General features: G+C 35.8%; 1 protein-coding gene and 1 long non-coding RNA gene across 2 annotated transcripts; one reads left to right on the top strand and one right to left on the bottom strand.

Moving 5' to 3' along the window:
* On the bottom strand, nt 1-2,809 carry LOC126724914 (ras-related protein RABA4b-like). The gene is made up of 3 exons (XM_050429338.1): nt 2,644-2,809; nt 1,561-1,797; nt 1-817 (listed from the first exon to the last, which is right to left on the bottom strand). Exons 2-3 carry the CDS (start codon nt 1,788-1,790, stop codon nt 373-375), a joined length of 675 nt encoding a protein of 224 aa, XP_050285295.1. The 5' UTR covers nt 1,791-1,797; nt 2,644-2,809; the 3' UTR covers nt 1-372.
* Nucleotides 2,810-12,933: 10,124 nt separating this feature from the next.
* Nucleotides 12,934-15,073, top strand: LOC126724908 (uncharacterized). The gene is made up of 2 exons (XR_007655149.1): nt 12,934-13,138; nt 14,780-15,073. It is a non-coding gene; the product is annotated as an uncharacterized LOC126724908 (long non-coding RNA).
* Nucleotides 15,074-25,168: the final 10,095 nt, after the last annotated feature.

The following is a 25,168-nucleotide window of genomic DNA, read 5'->3' as shown; positions in this document are numbered from 1 at the left end:
TCATATATAAAAAAATATTTATTAGAAAGATAAATCCATACATTGTGATTTTAGGAAACTAATCCCAGCACACACACTCAAACTTCCAAACACTCAAACCACTCAAAGAAAGACTCACAATCACAAAGCACATAGAGAAAGATAGAATGGAGAGTGGAAGAGGAGTAGAACACTTTGTTATTGTGTTTCTCTTCTTTCACTCTTGGTCCTGGAAAGGATAGATGCATGGCTTTATTTAGCCTGCATTATCAAAACATTCATTCTATTTATTACATAACATCTAAGAACTTCCCCATGCATTTATTTCATAAACTCCCCCATAATCTTGAAACTCCTCACATGCGCATTCACATTTCACAGAACTGAACTGACTTATTTCCCTATGTTTACATGAACAGTGAGATTCCAATTGTTGGTATTATCGTTGGTGGTGGTATTGGAGGTGGTGGTAGAGGTGGTGGTGATGGTGGCGGTATTGGTGCCGGTATTGGAGGCAGTATTGGTGCCGGTATTGTTCACAAGCTGTGTCAACAAATCCTCTAAGGCTTTATCAAAATTAGTTCCTTCCAATGCCGGCATCTCCCGGAAAATCAAATTGTTCTTCTCAGCCAATTCTTGAGCTTCCTCTTTTGTAACGCTACGACTTGGTGACTCACTTTTGTTCCCTATCAGAATGATATCTTGTCTCTCTCTCTTCTTTGCATGGCGACGCAGCTCTTCCAGGAAAGGAGTCATGCACTCAAAAGTCGTGTGATTAGTTATGTCATAAACCAGTATTACCCCATCAGCATAATCTGCATTTGAATCTATATTGTTTCTGCTCAATCCACCCAAAAACATGATCAGATGAGTATAAATTATACTAACAAAATTGATTCAATTATACTAAAACCAATTATTAAAATTGACATCAACCTCTTGATGCACATTCAAAAGGGTTAAGAAACTCTATCATACTTTCCGTCCTTGAATTCGTAAAACTTTAAAAAAACCAAAGCGATTTAACCAACCTCTTCACTGCCAGAGCTCTTAGAAGGTACTTGTTTTTTTCTTCATATATTTCATCTTTCTTTTGTTACTTATTTGTTTTATAATTGTTTTATTAATTATGTGTTTGAAATTTTGTAGGTTTCAGAGGGGTTTGAAGCGAAAGCCCCCATGGCTTTGATCAAGAAATTTTGAAATTTTGGGTATTTTGAAAATCTGGGTATTTTGTTTTTAACAATGTTGTTTGGGTTGTTTTTCATGTTTGGGTGTCTAGATATGCTGGGTTTGGGTTGTGATTGGTGTTTGGGTGGCTGAATGTGCTAGGTTTGTTGGATAGAGTGAGACAATGGTGGGGTGGGGTTGTTGGTTTTTTTCTTTTACGGTTGTTGGCATAGCGGCGTTTTGAAACACTACTATATTGGTATCACAATTTGATTCTCATTGAACTTAAAATCAAATCCTTAGGAATTACGCAAAGAGTAATGTTTCTTATACACAAATTGTTTTACACAATCCCTAAAAAAAATACTAAAACTGTGAATTAAAATGAGAAATGTGAAGAGCCAGACGTACTGTTTTGTGGGAATGATGCCCGAGATATTGGCCTTGACACTCTTTTTCTCGATTTGAAGGGTTTGGGTCTCGTACTTGACAATGAATGTACCAGGTTCAGTCTCTTTGCGTTCAAAAAGTACCAGTGTCTCACACTTCCCAATCTCAAAGTCTCCTATCAGCACCACCTTGAATTCACAATCAATCCTTTGTTCCGAAACTCCATATCCTTCTTTACCTTGGCTTGCCATTTTCTTTCTATTATAAAAAAGCAATTTGAGAGAGAGAGAGAGTAATGAATATCTGAGCTAAACTTTATGGAAGTTCAAGAATCGGAAAAGAAGGGCTATACTCAGTGGTGGAGCTAGGATTTTAGTTTGGGGGGGCAAAATTAAAAAGAACAGCGATAGTTACATACATAGCTGAAATTGTGTTCATGATTTTGAATTATAAATGCAAAAACGTCAAAATGAACCTTGGCTATAGATGACTTTGGTTAGAACAAACAAAAGTTACAAAACACCTTCGGAAATGATGTGACTTTAAACACATCTTAAAAACTAGTAAGGATTTCCTCTAGACACTTTAAATTCAAAACTTTAGAGAGCCAAGGGAGCTAGAGTGAAACTCCCTTGTTTCATGACTTTAAAACAGAGTGTGTTTCCCACCTTTTGAAACTTTGCAGCAATAGCAACTTGTTGACCCATAAAACCCATGGATTAGCTCATCGATATTCCCTTAAAAATATTGATTTTCAATTATTGTAAAACAACAAAAGTGCCGTAAGACTTCTAATAATTATTAGGAAAAAAAAAAAAAAAAAACTATCATGAGTCTATAATTAAGTTATGAGTTTGCTTCTTTTTTTTCTTTTCTTTTCTTTTCTTTTCTTTTTTTCAAATAAAATGTAAAACTTATCTTTTCTTAGCAAAATAAATTGTAATACTTGTCTCTTGACTCTTGGTTAAAAAGAGCAAACTAATCTAAAAATCTGCCCAGGGGGGGGGGGCAGTTGCCAAGACTGAAACTATTTAAATATTTAAGAGTTATAATGATGCAAACGAATAAAAGTATAGATTTAATTTTTTTGTAAACTGGACGTACCTACAGATTTTTCTGCCTCGGTATTGTGATTTTTTTTCCTATGCCCGCTGTTGTGTCATGCGTGTAAGTGTAGATGAAAGTTGCACAAGGTGAGGCATGATGAGTCCAGTTCTGCACAAGTTTCTACCTTAAGAAGTTGTACCGAATTGTGGATTAGGTGAATAGGAAAATCTGTGGACTTGAAGTTTTCTAACAAAAAAAAAAAAAAAAAAAAAAAGAAAGAAAGGAAAAGAGAGAGCACACGTATAGAAGATAGATCTAGGTGGTGTCATTTTCAGATTGACTTTTGACCATTTATGGCTATGGGTATAGCATATTATATAGGCTTTATTCCGTGGGTCCGTTGGGTGCCTTTCTAGTCTTCCTTGTGAATCTTTTCTCTTCCTTAGTGAAGTTTTCTTTCTTCTCTTACCCTCTGATTTCAATCTGTCAATCTTCAAACCCATAACTTCTCTACCTTTACTCTCAGAACACCTTTCTCTACCTTCATAAACACACCCATCTTTCTTCACCTAATCCTTTCTATACATTTATTACATCCATACCTCTCGCTCATCTAAACCTTTTGCCTTTTAGACTCTGCCCTATGGATGGAGAAAGCATAGAAGATATCACCTCACAAACAGCAAAATTGGGTTGGCTAAAAAACAAACTGAACCTAGATGTGGACCCCTCAGCTCAAGAAAAGTCAAACCGGTTGTTAATAGGGAAGATTCTATCCAAGAAAGTATTTCCAAAGCCTTTAGTCAAAGAGATTCTGACCAAAGCTTGGAATACTATAAATGATATTGAGGTCTTAGTGGTGGACAAAAATCTGTTCATTTTCTCCTTTGCACACGAAGCAGAATTGAGAAGAGCATGGGACAGAAGGCCTTGGACTGTGAAAGGGGAACATTTGATACTCAAACGTTTCAACTCGGATCTAAGCATCTCGGAGGTAGATTTCTCAACAACAGAATTTTGGATCCAGGTACATGGTCTTCCTTTAAACCGGGTAAGCAAGGAAAATCTTTTGAAAATTGGGAGCTTAGTAGGCAGAACTTTAGATACTGATGCTGTGAGCCCAGGACAAGGGATTTGGCGTAGAAGTACTAAAGTAAGAATGGAGTTTGATATAAGTAGTTCTCTTATTCCTGGGTTTCCACTAGAAAGGAATGGTCTTCCAGATCTTTGGATCCCCCTTAAATATGAAAAATTAGGGAATTTTTGCTTCAGGTGTGGCATGTTGGGGCATGAGCTTAGGGATTGCTCAGGCAGTGGGATGCAATTGTTGAGGAAGGCAAGAGAGACAACTGAAATGTTTGGGAAGTGGCTAAGAGCGGATAACAATGAATTCCAACCGGGGCTGAATATAGAGGAGCTATTGCACTCAGATCGCCCAGAATATAGCCCTTCTCCAACTAGGTGGCAGAGAGCCTTGGAAGACCGGCAAGCCATGCCGGAAAGGGTGAAATTCCCAATAGAGGAACAGGTGGGTGACATAGAGCCGTGTGCTGCTGGGTCTGGGTCTGGGTCAATCACTCAAGGTGAATCGACAGAAGTTGTACAGGAAACGGACAAGCACAGAACGAATGATGTGACCGGGGCATTGACGGAATCGTTTGTAATTCCTAACTTTTCTCCCTCTCAACCAAACTCCAGTCACACACAAACTAATCTGTTACCTGCATTAGCTTTGGCACAACCCAGCTTCTTAGGCAATAGGACCGAGGCCCAACCACATTTATTAAATTCCCAAGCCCAAAAGAACTGGCCCGCTCAAGATTGTATAAACAATACCCTACCAAAAACACATTCTCCCAGGCCCAAAAGAAAGTCTAGCCCAACTCAATATCCAACAAACCCATCCCAAGACTTTAAAAAAATTAAAATCAACCCACCTTATATTAATACCAGCGGGGCCTTTATTTCACATGATACATCCCCCTTAATACTGAACATCACACAATCACAAGAATTCCCAACAAAAAAGTCCATAACCATACCTAGCCGAATCAGGAAAAAATCAATGAAAATCCTAGCCAGAACAAAGACAAGTCACATTGCTTGCGCTCTAAAACAACTTGTCACATGTTCTCCAGAAACTAATTCTGAGCCTATCCCCAATACATGTGTGAAGCCTCTTTCTTCATCTCCTGATAGCATGGCCGAGGAGGCGGGCCTTATCATGCCCCCCAATTCGCCATGAGGACTCTAGCTTGGAACTGTCAGGGTGCTGGCAGAGCCCCGACAGTTAGATCACTAGGAAGCATTATCCGTAACTCCAATCCAGATTTAGTCTTTTTATCTGAAACGAAAATAAAGGCTATTAGAGTAGAGAAAATTAGAGTGAAGCTAAATTTTGTAGATTCCTTTTGTGTGGATGCCAATGGCCGCTCCGGCGGTTTGGCCATTTTGTGGAGACAGGGCATGGAGTTAGAGGTAGTTTATTCTAGTAGATATGTTATAGCAGCGCTAATCTACTCTGACCCTCCAAGGTCCCCTTGGCTCTTCTTTTTTGTCTATGGGCCACCTTCTAGAGCTAAAAGAAAACAGTTCTAGGAATTGATGGAATCCATGGTTAGCTCCTACTCTGGTCCTTGGGCAATGATGGGAGATTTTAATAGCATTAAAAATGCTGGAGAACAAAGGGGAGGAAAACCAGTTTCCGAAAGCTCAGTCAACAACATTAGAACCTTCATCACAAATTCTGCAGCAATTGACTTGGGTTTTAAAGGCCCACCCTTCACCTGGACTAACAAAAGAGAGGGTCTAGCTAATATAAAAGAAAGATTGGATCAATGCCTGTGCAATCAGGAGTGGCAGATGCTTTTCCCAAAAGCTGGGGCAACTCACCTTTGTGCAACTAATTCAGACCATTCTCCCATCCTTTTGGATACAAATTTTGAAGATGAAAAGATAAATCGGCCATTTAGATTTGAAGCTATGTGGACAAAAGATGAATCAAGCAGAGAAGTTGTGGACAAAGCTTGGTAATTACAAGTGGGGGGTTCACAAGGTCTTAAGCTGGCAAGGAAGCAATCGAACACTAAGAATGAGTTAAAAAAATGGAACAAGGAGCATTTTGGTAATGTTAGAGAAAGAATCAAAGTGTTGGAGAAAAAGATTGAAGAAGTCCAAGGTGCAGAACCTACCAAAGAGAATCTGGAATTAGAGGCTGCCCTTAGCCTTGAGTTAGATGATTGGTTGGCCAAAGAGAGTCTCAAATGGCAGCAAAAATCTAGGGAGATTTGGCTTAAAGATGGGGATAGGAATTCAAGATTTTTTCATCTTACCACTTTGGTAAGAAGGAGAAGAAACTTTATTTCTGATATTAAGCAGGAGGACAGTTCCTGGATTTCGGGCAGAGAGGCTATCCAAGAGTATTTTATCGCCAACTTTCAATCCTTATACCAGTCAAGTAGTCCCCAAATCCAAGAAAACTTGGAAAATCTTATCGAGGCTTGTGTCTCAGCTGAAGGGAATGTTGAGTTGTGTAGAATCCCTTCCAGAGAAGAAGTTAAGAAGGCGATATTTGGGATTAAATCTCTTAAATCTCCTGGTCCAGATGGACTTCCAGCCCTCTTTTATAAGCACTACTAGGAAACTGTTGGAGATCAAGTTACTTTGGCTGTTCATGATTTTTTCAAGTATGGGAAACTTTTCCAAGAATTCAACAGCACCTTCATTGTGTTAATTCCAAATGAAAAATGGAGCATGTAATTTTAATCAATTCCGTCCTATTAGTTTGTGCAATGTGGTATACAAAGCAATTTCTAAAATTCTAGTTGATAGACTGAGACCTCTGCTGGAGAAAATGGTGGATTCAGCTCAAGTTGCTTTTGTCCCAAGTAGATGCATATTGGAAAATATTGTGCTGGCTCAAGAGATAGTTCACAGCTTCAGACACATGAAAAGGAAGAAAGGATTCCTAGGAGTGAAAATAGATTTTCAAAAAGCTTATGATAGGATGGAATGGAGATTTATCCTTAGGGTCCTGAAGGCTTTTGGCTTCAATGAGCAGTTTATAAATCTAATCCACCAATGTATATCTACGGTTCATTACTCTTTGCTCTTAAATGGAGGAATTTGCCCTGCTTTCCAACCGGAACGAGGTTTGCGACAAGGGGATCCTCTATCCCCTTACCTTTTTATTCTGGGCAGTGAAGTGTTGATGCGCTTAATCAATAGAGAAATAATTCAGCACAATTTGTCAGGAGTAAAGCTCGAAAGAACAGCCCCTCCCATATCTAAACTTTGTTATGCAGATGACATAATTCTCTTCTGCAAAGCGACTAGGGCTGAGTTATCCTCCTTAAAGGAGTGCTTGGAGAAATATTGCCAATGGTCGGGTCAAAAAATCAGTGTGGAAAAGTCTGGGGTTTTCCCTTCCAAAGGGGTTAGTCCTCATTTCCTCAATCAAATTAGAGCTCATTTGGGGCCTAAGCAAACTCCCTACTTCAGCAAAATATTTAGGTATCCCATTATTCCTCACCCCCCACAGGAAAATGGATCTTAATGACATTAAGGAGCGAGTCGAGAACAGGCTCAGTAGTTGGAAAAGCAAGAATCTGTCTTGGGCGGGTCGTGCTACTCTTATCAAATCTGTGGCATTTGCCATCCCCTCCTACTCCATGGCTGTCCTCCAATTCCCCAAGGGGCTTTGCGATCAATTGGATGCTATTGTGAGGCGTTTTTGGTGGAATCCAAAATCTGATAAGGGATCTTATTCCTCTCCTATTGCTTGGGATTCGTTGTGTTGGCCTCTCAAAGAGGGTGGTTTGGGATTTAGAAAGTTTTGGGAATTAATCAAGCGTTGCTTGCTAAACTTGCATGGTGGCTCCTTGAAGGTAGAGATTGTCTTTGTATAAATCTGCTCCGAGCAAAATATAAAGTTAGAAACAATTGGCTTAATCATACAGCCTTTGGCAACATCTCTCCGGTTTGGAAAAGCTTAGAGGGTATAAAGCAACTCATCGCTCAAGGTGCTTGTATGTTGATCGGAAGCGGGGAGTCTATTCGTATATGGGAAGATCCTTGGATTCCAAATCTCCCTCTCTTTCGGCCAAATTTGCGTGAGAATGCATCTATGGATGGAGCTTTGGTTGTTTCACAGCTGCTGGATCACAGCAGGAGTCGGTGGGATTTTTCCAAATTGAGGGCTTTGTTCGATGATACAACGGTAGCTTCAATTTGCCAAATCCCTTTACCTCTTAACGTCCGTTCCGATAAATGGATTTGGACCAAATTTGTGCATGGAGAGCTATCGGTAAAGTCAGCTTATTGGCTTGGCAGAAGCTCTAACCCTCCTCCAAACCAAGACTTGTTGAGAGGCCAAATATGGAAGACCAGAATCCATGAAAGGCTGAAGATGGTTTTATGGAGAGTTGCTGCAAACTGTCTCCCCACGAAGGACAAAAGGCTGAGGTATGATGCCAATGCAGACACCATTTGCCACCTATGTAATTCTGGGCAAGAGTCAACCATTCATCTTTTTATTGATTGCCCTCTAGCTAGAGCTTTGTGGCTTAGTAGTCATTGGGGAATAAGAATTGATAATTGTGAGCTGTCCACCCCGGCCAAATTCATCCATTTTCTGCTTGAGCCTCCTTTCCATGAGGCTAGGGAGGACTTGCTTCTTTTTGGGGCCTTACTTTGTGATTTGATTTGGAGACTAAGGAATGAGGCTCTATTTGAGGGTAGAGCAGCCAGCTATGAAGATTTAAAAGCCAAAATTGTTAGATTGTTTGCTGAGCATCGTAAAGTCAGATCCTCTCCTCAGATTAGAGGCATTTGTTTTCAAGCTAAATGGGTGAAACCTGAGCTAGGTTCTATTAAATTAAATGTTGATGCTGCTGTAGGCGCCCATCATTCTGTTGTTGCAGTCATAGCTAGGGATTGGAGAGGGGAGTTGGTATTTGCTTACTCCAAAAAAGTGAACACCACCCTCCCTCTCCAGGCAGAAGCAGAGGCTATTTTATGGGCATTGCAACTTGCTGAGCCTTTAAATTCAGCTCCAATTTTGGTTGAAGGCGATTCTCAGGTTTGCTTCAAGTCAATCACAGAGCATGGCAGGGACATCCCATGGGCTATTGAGAATGTCATCCACAGTGTAAAGTTTCTAGCTTCCAATCTCCCTTGTTTGTCTTTTACGTGGGTCCCTAGAGAAGCCAATGAGGCCGCCCACTCTCTTTCTAAATGGAGTCTGTTGTATAGTGTTTGTGGTTCTTTTGGCTTTTGTAACAGCCCTCTCTGTTTTGCTAAGGTTATCAGGGAGGAGGCTGGGTGCTTTCTTGTTTTGTAGTCTTCTTTTGCTTTGAATAATATTATCCATTCAGCAAAAAAAAAAAAAAAAAAAAAATATATATATATATATATATATATATATAAGCTTTATTCCTAGGGAACTATTAGCTGTATGAAGTAAATAAAATATATGTTAAGAATATGTAGAATTTTAGTGTGAGATAACAGTGGGCAGTTGTTGGATATTTTAGTAGTTTCTCTTTTAGTTGGGTATTTTTATTATAAGTCTTTCTTAAATTATTTGATTATTAAGTAAATGGTGCTTGTAAATTGTTGGGTGATATCTAAGGAATTTAGAGAAAGTGTTAGGGAGAAGTTTTTTTTAGTGAGCTAGCTGAGGTAACTAACCTTATCCTAATTGGTTTTATTTTGTGTATGTTAACTCCTAAAATTTATTTACAGTTATTACAATTTTATTTCTATTGTATTACTGATTTCAAGTAAAGAATTATCACAATTATATTTGATTACTGAATATATGATGTATTTTATTTAATTGTTTTTAGCTATACTTATTCAAAGTAAAGAATAAAGGATTTTCACAAATACATATGAACATTGAATATAAGATTTATTTTATTTAATTGATATTTTTTAGTTATATTGAATTAAAGTAAAGAATATAGAAATATCACAAATAGATTTGAGTATTGAATATATGAATATATATGTGTGTGTGTGTGTGTGTGTGTGTGTATTTGAATAAGATATATTTTGTCAGAAACTATGATATCATATATATGATTATGGACAATCTGACTATGAATTGATTTCGATACCCAAACCAATGGGGGTTATTCATTGGTACTCTGATACCCAGCCAATGGAGGTTATTCATTAGTACTCTAATGCCCAGTCACGGGGATATAGCGTGACCATAGTCATAAGATTATTAAGAATATGAATTACATTTGAATATCTGATTATTTTGAGTCCTTAAAACTACATATGTGATTTTGGAAATGTTTGAGTATTTGGACTATTTTGAGTTACTAAAACTGCTTATGTATATTTGGAACATATTGTAAGTTATAGCTTTTGATATATAGAAAACTGACTATTTTCTAAACCATCTATGATATATTTATAAGATTAAAGTATGTGACCTATGTGCAACTTATTATTTTAAGACTATGGAACTTCTTCAGTTATTTTGAAAACACATAGTATATTATAACTTTTGAAAGCATGTATTACATTTTATACTTTACAGATCTATTGCTTAATAGAACTTATTAAGACTTTGGTTACTTATTGAGTTGTCAACTCACCCCCTTTTTCCCCTCCAGTTTTAGATTGTGAAGAATACCAAGTTTTGAGAGTTTTGACGTTGTGTTGTGAGCGGAAAAAGAAGCTTAGTGATTTTTGGGATTGGATGACCTTCTAATAGTTTTATATTATTGGCTAATTGGCATTATGTACATGAGGTTTGGATTTTGTTCCAATTAAGTTATTGGAAATCTATTCATAAAGAAATTGTTGAGGTACTTTGGATTTATTTGATTTTAATTTTTGAGGATAAATTTTAGTTGCTAAGAAAGCCTTGCACACTTGTAGGGTGCTTACTTTATAAGCGTGCGGCGATTGTCACGCGCCTATCTCATAGTTGGGTTCGGGGCGTGACACATATAATCCACAGAAAGCCCAACTAATGCCGGTTACAGGACAAACCAATAACCTGAAAAATTCTCCCTTGGCAACAACAATATCGGCATCAATCTACCTGTCCCACACAAATAAGAGAAATAATCACATTCAAATAAGAGAGGAGCTTGCAAACACTAAACAAAGAGTTGCGGGAACCAGGAATGTACTTGTCACAAAACCACGAAACAAACATCACCAGCTTATAAAGAAGTTTTGCTAGGACATGGATGGCATCTGCTCAATCACATTCTATGACTAGTAAATAAATCAATAGCATGCTAATCTTACGAATTATGATTCAAATCCAAAGACACAAGTTAAAATCATTTAATTCCTAGAAATCCCAACAGGGCAAAACATAATTGATATCTTTCTACCCAACAACCATAGTTGGGTCACGATCACCATCAATCTACCTGTCCCATACCAATAAGAGGCATTACTGCATTTGAACGAGACAGAATAACCAAAGATTTAACAAGATTGCAGTACAAAGGGAAAAGAATTCAATGAAATTTCAAACCATCACCGAATGAGGCTAGGATTGTAGGAGAGAATAATAAAAGTGGGAAGAAAAGAAATCTTATTGCCAAATCAAACTCTGCCAATTAAGCAACCAAGCACACACAAAAAATCTGCTTCCTGTGCACATGTCAGAGTTAAAATTTTAACATATACCCCAAATTGCAGAAGTTGCCAAAAAACAAATAGAAGAACTCCTCTCTACAAGATAAATACTTTCATTTCCTGACATTTATAGCAATAATGTATAAAAAATGCAACCCATAACATATGAGACTGCACAATGATAAGCTCCAAAAAGCATAGTGCAAAAAGACCAAATTGATGATCTTAAGCTCTAATGATATGAGAAATGCAAGTACATGGCAATCAAAAAAGGAAACAGAAACAGTCTACTAGCCCACTGACTTTCTATGACTAGGAAATCAAATCCACAACAGTCTTTAGGGATACTGCTCCAAGCACCCCAGGTAAGAACTTGCAAAACCTGCTCCAAGCACACTGCTTGAAACACCTACAAAAGTAGCCGATGTAGATCCAAAGAACAAATCCAAACAGATGAGATATAACACTTCATACTATTTTAAGCCCAAAAGAGCACCAGGATGTCAAATAATGAATGCAAGGAAGAGTAAGGTGGTTAATATGGACAAGCTCCCAATAAAACTTCTAAGCTGTCTGTACTAGAAAAAGATGATCATTTTGTATAATGAAAGAAAAGACATAACAAAATAAAATCAAAAACTTTATAGAACATGGCACATAATGGTGCCATAGAAAGCGTAACCACATATGAGGTTAAAGACAATAGAAAGAACACTAACAAAAGATACTGTACCACATAAATGGGCAAGGAATAAAATCTCTTGCTACGCACTAAAACTAACCAAAGCACCATTGTGCAAGACCTGATCCCAATTCACCAAAACCATCTTTCAAAAGACTAACTAGTAAAATGTACCTTCAGTAGACATGGGGATCAATGAAAGATAAGTGCTACTTTCATAAAAAAACATATTGCAAGAATCATAAATAACCAATAGAGTACATGACACCAAGAATCAGAGCATAACTACAATCACATCATACTTAGCCAAAGAAAGAAGCATAAATTTAAGAATTCTAAAAAAATTAACAAAAACCAGGATGTTCATTCCTGAGCCAAAATTTCAGGAGTAGCCATTTCTCTTGACTACAAACAGTTTTGAAATGTAGACAAATGCTTTCCAAGGAATTCTCAATTTTTCAAACCAAATGTACATGATCCACTCATTTGCAAAGAGAATGATGAAAACAGGAGGAAGAGAGAACTTATCAACCTAATCAAACTTGGCTGCTTATGATGCAGTTCATTTTTAAAGCTAGTGGTTTACTAGTGCTTATGTTGTATGATAAGTTAGTTAGTTGTAACAGAAAGTTAGTTAGTTGATAAATTGTTAATGATAAGTGCAATAGCTTATCAGTTAATTAGAGATGTTTGTTAGGCTTTGGCCAATCACATGGCAGCTACATGGTAGGTTCTTGTAACTAACTTTCTAGCCAATCAGCAGCTTGCTTATGTATTTATATAAATAAGTAAGGCTGCCCTCATTGTAACTAGTTGAATTTGAATCCAAGAAATCTCTACTTATGAGGAATTATTCCAAGACTGTCTCTTGAGAGCTAGTTCATTCATTCTTTTCTTTAAGCAACTTAGCTTTCTAAAGTAGCTTTCCTTTTCACCATTTTTCTCAGCTTAAACTATAACGTCCCAGTTAAAAAAAAAAAAGTGATGGTCAGATTTTTATTTGCATTCACATGTGCCCACCTACCCCACTCATTTCCCCACCACACAAATATCACTCATATCTCTCCCTCTTTGGCCGGTCAACTAAGGTCTTCTACTCTTTTCTTTATCATTTTCTCTCAACACAACACAAACATTTCTCTCATCCTCTCTCACCGGTGCTCATCCTCCACCATCTCCACCATCTTTTTCCGGCAAAATCGCCTCAAAGCTCTCTATGAACCTCTAGGGCATATTTATCTCTTTTGATTTAAGGTAAAAATTTCTAATCTATTAGTGGGTTTTATACTTTTGCTTAAGGTTATTTTAATCTAAGCTTTGATAATGATGTTCATGAGATTGATGAGCTTCTTGGGTGATATTCTTGTAATTATGTATATGGGTTTTTGATTTGGTGGACTAATTTGATGGGTGGGCTTATGGTTTTACTAGTGGTGGCTAACTAAGGTTTATGAATGGTGAAAATTTAGGGGTTTTGAGGTATATCTTGTGAAATAAATTGTGAATATAATTTTATGGTTTATTTGGAGCTAGTTAAAGATTTAAATTGTTTGTTTGGAAGGATGTTGTGATTTTGGTGTCATGGGTCTCTTGATGATGTGAAAACCTTGTGGAAACTATTCATATATTATTGAGGTTTTGATGTTAGAGATAATACATTGAATGATTCATGAGTATAATGGGAGTCAATGTCTTGTAAAGTAATTGGTTGAGAAACTTTGGAAGTGGAAAATATTATTTGTGAGGCTAAATCTAGGCTTGCCTAATTTAGCTTGCCTAATTTAGTGCTTATTTGGCAATTCCTAATATGTAGCCAGATACAATTTCAAGCTTTATGCTTATTTTGATAGGTTTGCTTGGTAGGTTCTAGCTAATTTCTTTTGGAGCTTGGAAAATTAGGCTTTTGCGGGTTGCGACGTAAGTAGCTTTTTAATGGGATTTTTGGAAAATAATCACGTTGCATAAACATTATTTTTGGGTCAAACACATTTTGGAAAATTAATGGTGGAACTATGTTTTTCTAAAAGGTGTTGTGTTGTGACCCTACTATATATGATTATATATGAAAATGCATATTCTTATTTCATACGGGGAATTGCATGATTTGTTAGCAAGGAAAAGACTAGCATCTTTGATTTAATTCTTGAGAATGCGTTTTATGAATTTATTGCATTATTTGCAAAAATATAAAGATGCTTTATCTTGACCCATGTTATTTGGGAAGTTAATACAAAATCTTTTTGACAAGAAATGAGTTGAAGGCTCTGAGAACCTTGTGAATATCTTGGGCATTCAAATATTTTATGAAACTACTTGGAAGTGAATTATGTATTTTGAATTAAAGGTAATTTGTGAGCTCTTTATGTTCTACCGATGTGCTGTGACATGTGATTACCCGGTGATTACCTAGCTAGATACTATAGTCTGTGTGACATTGGTATCTTAGCACCCGTCTTTGTGATGGTTATTAGTTCCGGCTTTGTGTTGGCAGATTAGTTCTGGCTTTGTGTCGGCAATGAGTTCCAGCTTTATGTCGGCAAATTAGTTCCGACTCTGTGTCGGCAATTGTCATGTGGCCTTGGGTTAGATTTTCTGGTTTGGAACGATGTTGTTATTGCTCAAAGTGTATAGTACGTAGTTTCATGTTGAGATATTTTGAGGAATATATAGGATATAATTTCATGAGAACATCTTGAGAAGCTTTGTGTTGTGTCAATTTATTCATCCTGGTCATATTATTTTTAGAAATGGTTTTGTAGAAACTATTTGGAAATTCCCAAATTAAAGACAGGATTTGTAAATTGTTACTATCATGAAACTTGCATTTCCCCCACCCCCATTAATTATGCTATTTACTGGACTCTGTTTCATTCCATTATTTTATAAACTTTTTAGAGTAGGCAACAATCTTTTGAGACAGCTTTTTGGTGGCCAATAGTAGTTAGACTAACTACTGATGGAGATTGAACTTTTGTAATGGAGATATTAGATGATGTACATTTTAGAATAGGTTTGAGTCATTCTTTTGTATATTATAGTGGTTGTGACTTTATTCCTACTGATGGGACAAGCTGTTGATATGTAATTATTTATTCAGACCTCTATTCTTTCGTGGCCAATAGTCATTGTAATTAATGCTTAGAGCTCTGACTTACTTTGAGAGTATTCTCAATGGAATTATTATGATAATTCTTGATGTTAATTCTTGATGTTGGTACTTGATATGATTTATGTGGATTGGTTTGTCAAAAAGGAAAGATCTAGAGGTACTTTGAGACGTCTTTCCCATGCTTTGGACCCTTTGGGGTTTGGGGCTTGACATAAATTGCCAAGTACAGCAGCAAACAAAAAAAAAAAAAAAAAAACTAGTTCTATAGACAGAAGTAATAAAATTTTAACATGCACAAAGAGTCATAAGAGTTGCGAAGCAACAAATGAAAAAACTACTATATTTCAAAGAATGCAACAAATATAGAGATAAATCCTTATAACACAAAAAGCCTAGCTCTTCTCTATTGCCAAATATTGGAGGACAAGGAAATCAATTAGTAACAATCCAAGTTAACAAATAATGACCAAACAAGTCACACTGCTTATAATTGTGGACTACAGCGATAATAAGCATCGCTAGATTAAATTGTGAATTCATTATTTAGGTTGCCAACATATAATGACCAAAAATAAAATAAGACAGCAAGACAAAGGAAGAAGAATTAAAATAGAAATTTCAAACCCCCACTTCACAAGACTTGGAATTATAATCCTTCTAAAAAATGAAACCTAAGAAATTCAATCACAAACCCATGAAGTAGACAGAATTAAAACAACAAATACGTATCCTTAAAATTCTTATACTTAAAGGAGAGAAAAACAAAAGGGAAGAAAAAGAGAGTTTATCGCCAAACAGCTGCTTAAGCTGTGAAGCACCCAAAAAGAAACTCTTGCTTCCTGCATATAGACAATGCGACAATCCAAACTAGAAATAGAGCTGTAAACACAATATAACCAGGTTCCACTAGAAGCAAGAAAACATCAATAGAAACAAGACAAGAAGACAAATGTACAAGTGCTACATGAAACCTGACCTACATGAGCAAACTGAAAAACAGAATTTCAGCTACATAGTTTAGAATAACTTTAAATTATAAGATTTTATTTTTAAAGCATGTCTACCTGGGTGTCACACATCATTTAAAAAAAAAAGGAAAAAATAAAAAATATTATAAAGAGCAAGACTACTCAAAAGCATGTTTCATCAAGAAGCAACAAAAAAAAAATCGGACTAGCTAAAGTACCGCAAATGCATCACCACTTAAATTATTAAAAAAAATAACTGACAATGCAGACAAGCAAGGGGTTTTTTTGGCATTTAGGATTAATTTTCTAACAATTTTGTTAGTTGTCAAGTTTTTGGTACTACTTTGTAAACTAGCATTTCGAGTCTTTGAGACTTGAGTTCGATGACAAAACTCAAGTTCCAGTGCTAACACAGCCGACGTGGAACACGAGTCTCTCAGACTTGAGCTCTATAGAACGAACAAGCAAATCTGAAGAAGAAGAAGAAGAAGAAGAAGAAGAAGAAGATGAAGAAGAAGGAGGAGGAGAAGGACAAGGACAAGGAGAAGGATCTGGAGAACGGTAGGAACTGGAGCACGAATCTGAAGAATGGCAGCACTTCCAACTCGAGTATCAGAGACTCAAGTTCCATCATTGATCTCGAGTTTTAGAGCCACTAAATGCTAGTTTGCTAAATAGTTTTGCAAACTTGACAACTAACTAAAATGTTCCAAAAATAATCTTAAATGCCAAAAAAAAACCCGACAAGCAAGACATCCAGTCTCCAATAATAAAAAATGTAGATTAAAACAATTGGTGTCATTATTATTATTATTTTTTAAAGATTACAAAGAAAGAAAAGAAAATATATAACAGAAAACCAAAACCCTCTTAAGGGTCAAGCAAGTAGTTAAGGGAGTATTAGGATCAAAAGCAAAAACTAAAACACAGCGGAAATAGAAGCCTGTTCTCAACCCCATTTTCAATCCAACAAATTGTTTTTCTAACTCATACATACCTTCCTCCAATACTTAAACATTCAAATTATAGAGAAAGAATAATGAAACCAAGACATAAAGAGAGCTTAAGTAAATCACACTCTTGCTGCAAAAGTAAATCACAATTTCCCCATCTGTAGAAACATCAAGATTGTAAATCACAATTTCCCCATCTATAGGCCAACAAACTAAAAAAACTCAAAAGCAGAAACATTATCATTCAGCTATTGTGAAGAGAATAGTGAAATCCATTGATAAAGAGAGATTATTGCCTTAGGTCCTCATCAAACTCCATCCAAAGTAGACATACCATACCTACACATATTAAACAGATTAATTTAGGGGTAACAAAATCATAAAAAACCCTCCCATCCTACAGCATGATCCAACAATACAAAAGAAAACTACGTAACTTTGAAACCCAACCAACAAACCTATAAAGTAGGTATAAGGAAGCATAGACCTAAACTTCTCTTGTATTTAGAAAACAGTTATTTTTAAGGCATGCAGATCTTATCTTATATTGGCTGCCAATGACACTATGATGCAACGTCAAAGCCCAACTCATGCAAATCACCACAGGAATTACCCACACTAATAAAAGGCTAACCACATACAATTATAAGCTTGCCAAAATAAAATGACTAAAGTCAAACAAGAAAGCGGGACAAATGGACAAGAATTTCAATGGAACTTTCAAACCCTTGTTGAGTGAGACTGAAATCTACAATCTCCAAGGAAACCAAATCCTAAAAAAAGCATACAGTGCCCAATATTAGAAAACAATAGGGGAAATATCCTTATAATTCATATAATTGAAGGAGAGAATAAAGAAAACAAGGGGGAAAGAAAACATTGCTTATCGCCAAACTAAACTCCATCACTTAAACTGCCAACAACAACAAGCCTTAAGCTTCCAAGCACCATAAAAAATTCCCAGTGAGATTTTTTCACATGCACCTACAATTGCGAAAGTTGCATAACAAATAGAAGAACTCTTCCATACAAGGTAAATCTTCTATTTTTCTGGCATTCAAACAACCATTTTAAAGCTGGCTGCTCTTATCTTTATATGACTGCCCAATGACAAAATTGACGATCTTAGGTTCTTAAAAGTTGTAATAAGTGCATGTAGATAGCAGTTAGAAAAAGGAACAGGGACAAAAATGCCAAGTAATGCTGGGATTAGTTAAAACCAAACAAATGGAGCCTAAAATACACATAATGCAAGCACTGTTTTTTTTTTTTTTTTTTTTTTTACAATGTTAATTAAACTTTTAAAACTCATAATTACCAGCCAGCCAACAATATGGAATTGTGCTTCTATAGACAAGAACCAAATCAGTCAAGGAAAGCCAACTTCACCAAAACAAATGCCTTAAAAGAGCTACCGAGGACCAAAACCTACAAATAAATTGAAAAAGGAATAGTAAAGCATCACAGTTAGTGGGAACACTATATTAAAGGACTCATAAGCAAAATGATAAAATAAGACTGAGTTTTCTTATTTTTGTAGTCTACACAGTTTAAGATCGAGAAAGATTTAAGACTTCTACACAAACTCGCCAGCTCAAGTACAAGAAACTAAAGTCCAAATCAGTTTCCAATCCTGTAGGCAGATCGAGATAAAAAATAATCAAACATTGTCCACATAAAACAACAAAATAGACATCACCAACTTATACAGAAGCATGGCAAAAACTTCAGAGCTCAAATATGAGTCCAGAATGGCAAAAACTTCAGCCTGGATATGGACTTGATTCAGCAATGATAGTATCTACCCACTCACATTCAACAACTAGGAAGTTAATTAGCAACAATCTAAGGTTACGAACTATGATGCAAACCTTCCTGAACGAATTAGCTCCTTGGTATTTGTAAACCATTCAAACTTTTATCAAAAGAACAATGATGCAAACCTAGAGACATAAGTTAGATCCATGTCATTCCTAGGAATCCCAAATCATGCAAATGAAGACAAAATAAAACAAAAATCTGTATTATTTACCCTCCGCAACCATCTTAAGGTCAAAAACTTTGGCATTTACCTGTCCCACAACAATAAAAGGCATTACCATATTCAAATTGAACAAGACAAGACAGAGGAACAAGAATTGCAAGGGAAAATTCAAACCCTCACTAAGTGAGACAAAATTTATAGCAGTCCAAAAAACCAAAGCCTGAGAGAAGCGATTATAGGTCCATATATTAGAAAATTAAGACAAGCCAAAAATTGAATAGTTCTTATGATTGCAAGGGACTAAGGACCAAAAAAAAAAAAAAAATCCTGTAGACATATGAGATATAGATTTTTGTCATACACTAAGAAAGCAAAACAACTAACAAAAAACCTACAATATTTCAGCAGAAACCAACAATTATAAAGATAAATTATTCTAACTCTAAAAGCCCCCGTTTTCTCTATTGCCAAATATTTTATGACAATGATATCAATCAGCAACAATCCAAGTTCACAATATATGACACAAATCAAGAAATATAATGTTAATTCCATGTAATTCCAAAAAATTCCAACTAATTTAAATTCATCGGTTTCTAGGCTTAGCCAACTGCAAAGAGTTTGAATCTCCTTAAAGAGAGCGAGATTTTCATACCTTAATTCGACATTGTTCGTTTAAATTCCTAATTTTATTGTAACCAAAATATCATATTATTGGTAATTTCTCCAACAATGACTATCATATTAAGGGTGCACAGTGGTATTATTTGGTCTATTTAAGTGCCAACAAAACGATATCTTTCTTTTTGTTTCCTCTCTCTTAAATCTTAATGGTCAAATTAGTTTTAGATATGGACAAAATGACTATTTTGATAATAGAATCAATTTTGGTTTACTAAAATGAAAATTTATAAACTTAAGGGATCAAAATAAAAATAACTCTAAACTATAAAAGACCAAAAATGTAATTTAGTCTTTTATCAATGTTAACATGAGACATGAGCTATTGTTATTTGGACAAAGTTTAGCTACAAAATTGGTTGTAGCCTTAGGCTACAAACTCACTCAATAAAATAAATATTAGTGCATATTTTGAAAATCTAACCGTTGAATTTCATGTTCTTTACGCTCTTAATACACATGTCAATTTTTGTATCAATCGGATATTATTTACTATATAATCTATAATCTTATATTTCATGCATAATTTTAAATAACAAAAACTTGCAATTTAAAAATTTATTGATGACATAGTTATTGATCTTTAATTTTCTTGAAATTTTGCAAATATGAAGGACATAAGAAGAAGATGTAATCCGATGGTGGATTTGTCAAAATTCACCTCCAATAAAAAGATATTGAGTGAGTTTGTAGCCAAAGGCTACAATCAATTTTGTAGCTAAACTTTGTCCCTTTTAGCATCTATTACACGGAGTCAACCTTAAAGCTCAACATTGTTTTTACTTTGGAACAACTCCTCCACCCAGAAGAGAGGAGAGGGGGGGGGGGGGGGGCGCACCATGAGATCCCTAGAGAGCCTTAATTCCTTGCTTTCGCTTAGAATCTCAGCCGCGGTTAGCTCCAGGTACATGATTCGAGGATCGGAGGATTCAGAATCGGTGAGGGAAACCAGAAAGATTTTACGGAGGATAATGTCTTCGATTTCCTCCGGAGACCTTTGGGCTTTCCGAGCAGTAGTAGTAGTCGCCATGGTTACAAACCTTCTCTTCTCTTCTCTTTCTTATCCGAGCTATTATTAAGAGATAGATAGATAGAACTAGTATCAGTATATATATAAATGTATAAGAAAAGTCTAGAGCTTTCGTGTGGATTGGTTTAGTAACAAAAAGAAAGAAACAAAAAACAAAGAGGTATTTTAGGGTTTGAAGTCTGGAATTTTACATATATAGTTTTTAGTTTGGAGGAGGAGGAGGAGGAGAAGGAATTAATAAGTCAGAGTCAGAGTAGGAGTGGAGTTTTTATTTTTGCTCATGAAGAGAATACAAACTTGATCTCTGATTGTGGCATTGTGCCATAGGCCCTTACCTATACTTATATGCAATGGCGGAGCTAGGAATTTAGTTTAGAGGGGGGCAAGATTAAAAAGAACAGCGATAGTTACATAGTATGTGTACAAAACACATAGCTGAAATTGTGTTTATGATTTTGAATTATAAATGCAAAAACGTCAAAATGAACCTTGGCTATAGATGACTTTGGTTAGAACAAACAAAAGTTACAAAACACCTTTGGAAATGATGTGACTTTAAACACATCTTAAAAACTAGTAAGAATTTCCTCTAGACACTTTAAATTCAAAACTTTAGAGAGCCAAGGGAGCTAGAGTGAAACTCCCCTGATTCATGACTTTAAAACAGAGTGTGTTTTCCACCTTTTGAAACTTTGCAGCAATAGCAACTTGTTGACCCATAAAACCCATGGATTAGCTCATCGATATTCCCTTAAAAATATTGATTTTCAATTATTGTAAAACACCAAAAGTGCCGTAAGACTTCTAATAATTATCAAGAAAAAAAAAAAAAAAAAAAAAACTATCGTGAGTCTATAATTAAGTTATGAGTTTGCTTTTTTTTTTTTTTTTTCTTTTCTTTTTTTCAAATAAAATGTAAAACTTATCTTTTCTTAGCAAAATAAATTGTAATACTTGTCTCTTGACTCTTGGTTAAAAAGAACAAACTAATCTAAAAATCTCGCAAGGGGAGGGGGGGGGGGGAGGAAAATAAGCGTTAGACTGTTTGGGGGAAGGTCAGGGGGGGCAGTTGCCCCCCCCCCCCCCTCTCGACCCCCCCTGGTTCCGCCCCTGCTTATATGAGTTTGTAATTAAATTTTAGGTTTAGATCCCTTATTTTAAGGTTTCTTACCAAGTGCATTTGGTTTTTTTTTTCCCCCATTAAAACACCATGCATTAATGTAAAAGTAAGAAGTAAGAACAGCTTTTCCTGAGTAATAAAATAAACTCAGTGTTAACTGAAGTTTGTATAGTGCTGTCATCGTAGCCATTTCTTGAAATTCATGATACAAGTGATAACCTATAAATTATCAAGTAGATTAATAACATCAACAAACCATGATGATCATATATGTTAAGGATACTTTTTCATTTCCCTTATTTTTCCTCAGCTAGCTCGCATTGGTTTTAAAGGAAATGAACTCCATTTGCCACTTTCTTGTTCATAATCATACAATGAGCCATAATCGGATATCATCCAACGACATTCCGAGTGACACCTCTTATGATCTCTCGCATTTGAGTACACATCAAAATGATAGTTTAAGTTTTCCCATTGCACATCACAGTAAAATAATGTAGTACCCCAAAAATTGTCAAAGATATTGCCAAGATCATATTCTTTTGATTGGCAATGGATGTTCATGCTTCTTCCATCTTGTAGCATGTTGATCACATGGACATGCACTTTTGCATGAATACTTGACGCAAAATACAACCACAATAAAAATATAACAAAGCTCTTTAAAGTACTCATCAGGTGAATGGCTGTATATTAAGGGTCTATTTGGATAGAACTTATTTTGCTAAAACTGAAAACTGAAAATACTGTAGCAAAATAATTTTAAAATGTGTAAATAATACCGTGGGACCTATTTTTAATGAAAAAGTTGATAAAAAGTGGAGTTTGTGGGACCCGTGAACAGTGCATTTATGCACTGTTCACAAAAGACCGGTCAACAGTTGCGGCTGAAAAAAAAAAAAAAAAAAAAAAAAAGACGCAGCACTTAAACGTGCTATCCAAACATACACTTGGGTCTGTTTGGATAGAACTTATTTTGTTGAAACTGAAAACTGAAAACTGAAAATATTGTAGCAAAATAATTTTTAAATGTGTGAATAATGCCGTGGGACCCATTTTTAATGAAAAAGTTGATAAAAAATGAAATTTGTGGGTCCGTGAACAGTGCACGGATGCACTGTTCACGGAAAATTGGTCAAAAGTTGCGGCTACTATTCATGTACAGTACATGAACAGTAGCCGCTTGTGGGGGGGAAAACGCGTGCAAACAAAAAAAAAGGGGGGGGGGGGGAAACGTAGAAACGCAACGCTCTATCCAAACATTATCTAAGTATTAGAACTTAAAAAAACTGAGATCTTTGGGTCTCATTTTATATATGGAATATCTTATTGATGTTAGAGACATAATAGTCACCAAGACAAAGGAAATGACTCGCTACCTCTCTTTCAAATCTTCATTTCTTAGGAAGATCACAACAAGGGACTCCAAAGAAGGGAGATTTTTTTTTTTTGGGAGAAAAAGAAGGAAAGTTTTTAGGTCTAGGAAAAGTTTGCTTAGTTTTGGCAGATGGGATCATGTTTAGACTCATATTTCTTTTTCTTCTGGGTTACTGAGTGAAACGAAACCCATGAGATTACTTGGGCCTGACTAGGTGTAAATCCTTGATCCATTAGTAGTTTAAACTTTTGAAGGTTAAAAGAGAACATATGAGTCCACTATGGGTTGAGGGTATACCAGGTTTGGGCTTGGGGGTTGTGAAGTCCACTATGGGGTTCTGGTTCGAGTGTTTTGGCTGGATAGGATTTCATGATAGATTCAACATTTCTGGTTTTATGATATCCACGTACGCCTAATAATTCAATGGATAATTTATTTTTTTATGAATTAGATAATTTGTTGGATGGTTAGTTTGTCATCATAAGTATTAACAATTACTATCATCATTGTCCAAAAACCTTATTCCTTATCTGACTGACATATTTTGATCTCTTCATCTCTGATTTAAATCCACAGACATATCATTTGGGTATTGAATTTGGCTTGAGTTCAATGCACTAGATCTATTGAGATAATAATATGTGACTAAAAGTTGACACGTGTCACTATTGCGACGGATCATTACAACTGAATTCAGGGCCAGCCCTCCCACTAGACCAATTAGGCCATTGCCTAAGGCCTCCTAGTGGAAGGGAGCTCCAAAATTTTGAAAAAAATGGGTAGTAGAAAAAAAATTAGTTTCAGATAAAACTCCAAAAAATCTTATACATCTTTGTGGCCAAAGAACAAAAAATTTGAACATCCTTGTAAATATTGGTACTCCAAAAAATTCTTTCGTCTAAACAAAATCTATTATCCCAAAAATATCATCATTAACCTCTAAAGAAAGAAGAAATGAGTAGAAAGAAGACGAAGACAAAGATAAGAGTCTGAAGAACCGAAAAGAAAGAAGCATTGTAAACTTACTAAATTGTAAAAAAGTAATAAATAAATATATGAGAAAATAAATGCAATGGAAAAGTTGAGGAGCAAAGGTGGCCATGTGGGATGGAAGCTTGAGAATGAGAAAAATGATTTAAAAGGAAGATTTTAGGAAGGTAGTTTTATTTACCAAATTTGTTCTTAAAAAAAAAAAAATCTCACCACTTATTTTGAATATTTATATATAATTAAAACATTATATTCATTAATCTATATAATTTATCTAGGCGAAACTATAATGTTAGTCCCTTAAGTTGACTCTATATGCGTAATTGGTCCCTCAAGTTTGAAGCGAGCACAATTGTTCCCTCAAGTTTTAATACTAAGTTATATTAGTCCTTTTACTAACACCGTTAGTGGTGTTACTTACGTAGCTAACTGAACAATGATTTGTCATTATTTTTTAATGATGTAGCATTTTTTTAATTAAAAAATTACAAAATGCTCAGGATGTGAAACCCAGCTTTGATTTCTTCCCATAAATAGTAGACAAACGCAGCTGAGAGAAGGAAGCCAAGCCAAGAACCAATGCCTCCACCAATAGCATTAAAAACCAGAAATCCTTGGAGGCCAGTGCAATTGTTGGCAAGCTTTCTGATATGGTCCAAGCACAGATCAACAATCTCCTTGCCAACTGAGGCGAGTCAAGCTAGTAAGAATGCGAAGTTGGGTCAGGATGTTCATTCGGTGCCCGATTCGCCGATGCTGGAAATGATGTCGTTGTTTGGGTCCAGTTCTTCTTCACCTTCGTGTGAATTTGCGGCCGATTCGGGTTCATGTAGAGGATTGTGGCAGTGGCGGTGGGGTGAGAGTGGTGGATCAGAATTTTTTTTTTCTTTTTTTGATAAACGGCGGATCAGAAACTTGGTATTGAGGAAATAGTTTGTTTTAGATACTGTAATTAAAATGGCACAAAAATAAAAATGAAAAACAATGACGAGTGTGAAATGCTTACTAGAATAGTGGCCAAGGGCAAAGTTGTTGGCAACATCGCACATTTAAATTTATTTGATAATTTTT

This window comes from Quercus robur, chromosome 1 (genome assembly GCF_932294415.1).
Source record: "Quercus robur chromosome 1, dhQueRobu3.1, whole genome shotgun sequence".
Taxonomy (NCBI): Eukaryota; Viridiplantae; Streptophyta; class Magnoliopsida; order Fagales; family Fagaceae; genus Quercus; species Quercus robur.
The sequence above is the reverse complement of the archived record's forward strand: the minus strand, read 5'-3'. Positions and strand labels throughout refer to the sequence as shown.

What these genes read in the sequence shown, in the direction of transcription:
- LOC126724914 (XM_050429338.1), bottom strand. Translation starts at nt 1,790, where the DNA reads ATGGCAAGCCAAGGTAAAGAAGGATATGGAGTTTCGGAACAAAGGATT. An exon ending in GGCATCATTCCCACAAAACA is followed by an intron (nt 818 to 1,560) that starts GTACGTCTGGCT and finishes TGGATTGAGCAG; the next exon opens with AAACAATATAGATTCAAATG.